The 4348-nt window shown below is 46.4% G+C and overlaps 1 protein-coding gene across 1 annotated transcript; it reads right to left on the reverse strand.

Moving 5' to 3' along the window:
- Positions 1 to 360: 360 nt before the first annotated feature.
- On the reverse strand, positions 361 to 1434 carry LOC146544784 (uncharacterized). Its single transcript, XM_085219942.1, is given in 3 exon segments — positions 361 to 493; positions 495 to 537; positions 540 to 1434. Coding segments are annotated over 3 exon segments (1071 nt in total).
- Positions 1435 to 4348: the final 2914 nt, after the last annotated feature.

Here is a 4348-nt window from a genome sequence, read left to right on the forward strand (position 1 = left end):
TCAATACATTCTAGTTGCTTTCTCACATAAAGAGCAACTCCACCACCCCGCCTAGCCAGCCGATCTTTCTTAAAAAGCACATAGTCCCCCATGACAACACTCCAGTCATGCGAGCTGTCCCACCATGTCTCCGTGATTGCAGTGAGATCATAGCCATTGATCGCATGCAGATCTCCAACTCTTCCTGTTTATTTCCCATACTGTGCGCATTAGTGTACAGACACTGTAGGGAAGCAACATCCCCCTGCCACTCTCCATCCCTTCGAACTCCACCCTCATCACCCATCAAGCTCTGTTTTGAGCCTTGAACTACCTGCCCAATCCCAGCGGCCCTTATTTTGTCCCGTTCCCCCTTCTTACTTAGTTTAAAGACCTTTTAGTGAGGCCTGCCAGTTCCTGGACTAGGATCCTTTTACCCCTTGCAGTCAGGTAAGTTCCATCTGCAACCATCATGCCAGGAGCTGAGTAAATTGCCCCATGGTAAAAAAACAAAATTCTTGTGCCTACACCAACCTCTTAGCCATTTATTTATGAGGAGGGTTTTTTGGTCCTCTCAGTGTCCTTCCCCGCCACTGAAGGGATAGAAGAGAAAACCACCTGCACACCCACTCCATCAAGTACCCTCCCCAGTCTCTTGAAGTCATTTTTGATAGCCCTCAAGCTTCTCTCAGCAGCATCATCATTGCCGACCTGAACTACCAATAAGGGATAGTAGTCAGATGGGCGAATAAGCCCAGGAAGCTTTCTAAAGATATCCCTGACCCATGCCCTAGGAAGGCAGCACACTTCCCTCTGGGTGGGGGCAGGCCGACATATCGGACCTTCAGTTCTTTTTAGAAGGGAGTCACCTATGACTATTACCCTCCTTTCTTTACTGGAGGAGGCAGTCTTCAAGCATGGAGCTGACCGCCTCTCCTTAGAAAAGCTTGGAGGCTGTCCCTCCACTTCATTCTCAGCCACCTCACCCTCCAGTTTCAGGGCATCAAACCTATTACTTAGAGGCACCTGAGGAACTGAGGTAGGTTGGGATGGGCGCTGCCTGCTTCGCTGAGGTGGGACCTGCTGCCATTCCTCCTCTCTTCTCAAGTTGGCTTTCTCGGGTTGACCACGGCAAGGAAGAGGGTCTACTACAGTTTGGGGGATGCAATCTCTGCTCCTTTCTCGCAGAGAGTTGCACCACCAGTCTATCCCCCTCACACACTCTCTAATGGCTTTTAGTCTCTCTACCTCCTCCCTAAGCTCCACGACCAGGCTGAGGAGCTCGTCCACCTGCTCACACCTCGCGCAGGTGGCATCCCTCCCATTCTCCCTCTGCAGCAGCAGGCTCAGGCACTCCCTGCAGCCAGAGACTTGAACTGCCACATTTCTGGGCAGGTCCTCCGTCTGGGTTGCCACAGTCCTCTTGGAGCAAGGCCGCCGTCTGGTAGAGATCATGTTTGAGCCTGCGATCTCCGGGTCAGACAGTAGGAGAGCGATCTGAGCACAGACAAAGACACAGATGTGTGCTGCCACAAGACTCACCTCCCACACCTACTGGTGCAGCAATGGGCATTGTGGGCTGCGTTCACACTCTGCCTTCCCTCCCTTTTATCAGTGGGCAGTAACACCCTTTTCTCACCAGGCACGTTAGGTGGGCAGAAGCTCCCCCAGATTGCTTTTAGCCTCACAGAAAAGGGTCAAGGTTAATCTAGAGATAAGAGCGAGCTGTGCCGTCTCCACCCCTTGCATCTCAGCAGCCCGCCCACAAGCTGCCAGCTCCCAGTACCGGCAAACTTCTTTTGCTGGTTCGAAAAAAGTCCTAAAAAGAGCTTTTTGGTCGGCCTTTTTGCTTTAGGTCCCTTCCCCAGTGCTGTCTTACCTGCTCTGAAGCTGGTCTCAACAGCAATGAGACACATGGATGCATCCTATCAGGGCCCATGGATTTGTACACATTGATCCCACCTAGATGCTCCAGGACCACCCCTTCCTCAACCAGAGGGAAGCTCTCCATTTCCCAGACTCTCTCTCTTCCCTCCAGGGTCCAGGAGTCCTGAGAGGGAGTCTTTGAAGTGAAGACTGAAGCAAAGAAGGTGTTTAGCATCTCCACCTTCTCAGCATTCCCCATTATCAGCACACCCTCCTTGATCAGCAGGGGACCCACATTGTCCCTAGTCTTTCTTTTACTGAAGACATACAGCCTTCTGTCATGTCAGCTACTCCTCCCAGCTTTGTATCATCATCAAACTTGCTGAGGGTGGATTCTATCCCATTATCCACATCACTGATGAAGTTGAACAAGACTAGTTAAACAGCGCTGACCCCTGGGGAACACCACTAGTTAGAGGCCTCCAGCCTCTATGCCACTGACCACAAACCTCTGAGCTCTGCCAACCATCCAGTTCTCAATTCACCTCACCGTCCACTCATTTACCCTGCATTTTCTAGTTTTCATTTCAAGTATGCTGTAAGAAAAACTGTCAAACACCTTGCTGAATTCAAGGTACATGACATCCACTATTCTCCCCCCATCTACCCTGACAGTGGTGACATCATAGAAGGCCACCAGGTTAGGATTTCCCCATGAATTCATGCTGACTCCTCCTAATAGCCTTCTTCTCTTCCAATTGCTTGGAAAGGGCATCCAGAACAAGTTGTTCCATCACCTTTCCAGGATGGAAGACAAGGCTGACTGGCTTCTGCCAGCTTCCTCATCACACATGGGTGCATACTGTCAGGGTCTATGGATTTGTGCACATTGATTTTGGCTAGATGGTCTTTGATCATATCCTACTCGACCAAAGGGACATCTTCCATTCCCCAGACTCTCTCTTACCTCTAGGGTCTAAGATTCTGAAAAGGCAGTCTTTGTAGTAAAGGAAGAAGCAAAGGAGTTCAGCGTCCCCTGTTACCAGTTACCAGGGCACTCATATCATTTAATAAGACTCATATTTCCCTAGTTTTCTTTTTATTGTTAACATACTTAACAAACAAACAAACAAAACAACAAAAAACACCTTTCTTGTTGTTCTTTACCTTCTTTGTCAAATTTAATTCAAAGTGGGCCTGAGCCTTCCTCATTACATCCCTATAGGCCCTGACTACATTCTTATACTCTTCCCAAGTGGACAGGTCTTTTTTCCACATTTCATGAACCTCCTTCTTCCCTTCAAATTTATCCATGAGTTCCTTGCTCGTCCATGCAGGTCTCCTGACATCCTTCCTTGGTTTCTTACTCTTAGCAATGCACCAATCTTTATCTTGGAAGAAGTGACGTTTGAGTGTCGAACTCTTGTTGGCTCTTCTGAAGTCCAGGGTTGCAATCCTACTTATTGCTTTGCTTCTTTCACACGAGATCCTGAACTCCACCATCTCATGATCACTGCATCCCAAGCTGCCTCCAACTGTCATATCCTCATATCCAGCAGCACACCTCTCCTTGTCAGCTCCTCCACCACCCATGCTGTGTGCAATAGTACACAAGCACTTCAGGGAAGAAAAGGGTGTTGGTATCCTTAGAGGGATTCAAGAAGATTTCATGTAGGCATACTCACTCTTGAGGTGTCTGGCCTTCTGGCTTTTGTCATTACAGGAAACTGAAGAACTTGTATTACTGATGCCCTGGCTCATCCCCTCAGTCGACTGCAGTATCATGAGCATTGCCATTATGGACTCCACCCTTCAACGTTTTCAGTTTAAATCACATCTCAGTTATGTTTGTTTAAGAAATTATTTGATTATTTAAGCACCTTATTTAAGAAAAACACTCCACACTATAGAAAACGGGTGGTTTTTTTTTGCTTGTTTGCTTATACCTGCATGTCCTTCAAGATTTGATACCACTTTAACTACTAAAAGAGAAAAAAGCACTCTGTAACTCTTTCTAAACAGAAGTCTCATCTTATTTTTGCAAGGAATTTCTTAGAAGATTGCATTTTCATAGTACTCAATTGAACAGCTCAGCAAGATTACTTTACTACTGACATCAAGCAGTGGTTGGTAAAATGACATATTATTGCTCTACAGTGCATATGTAGAAACCTAATTGATATATCAGTATTAAACGTGCTATTAAATTGCTACACAACATAAATAAAGTATGCAAAAGACCTATTTTGTCTATCTTAAATACTATGATACTCAGAGAGTGCAGTGTCATAGAAGATCATTGATTTGGAAATATCATTGATCACTCCTATTTAATGTAATGGATCCTTTGGAGGAGGCTTTCATCAGCAGTTAGACTTTTTCAAAGCACTTTGGGAGATTTACGTAAGGAAAATATTCTGGGGCTTGAATTTTTGCTGCTCCGCCCCAATCTTCCTGGCCAACAAAAGTTCCTCTGTTATATGTCAAAATGTATTAGGTTTTT

This window comes from Meleagris gallopavo, chromosome 3 (genome assembly GCF_905368555.1).
Source record: "Meleagris gallopavo chromosome 3, MGAL_WU_HG_1.1, whole genome shotgun sequence".
NCBI classification, from domain to species: domain Eukaryota; kingdom Metazoa; phylum Chordata; class Aves; order Galliformes; family Phasianidae; genus Meleagris; species Meleagris gallopavo.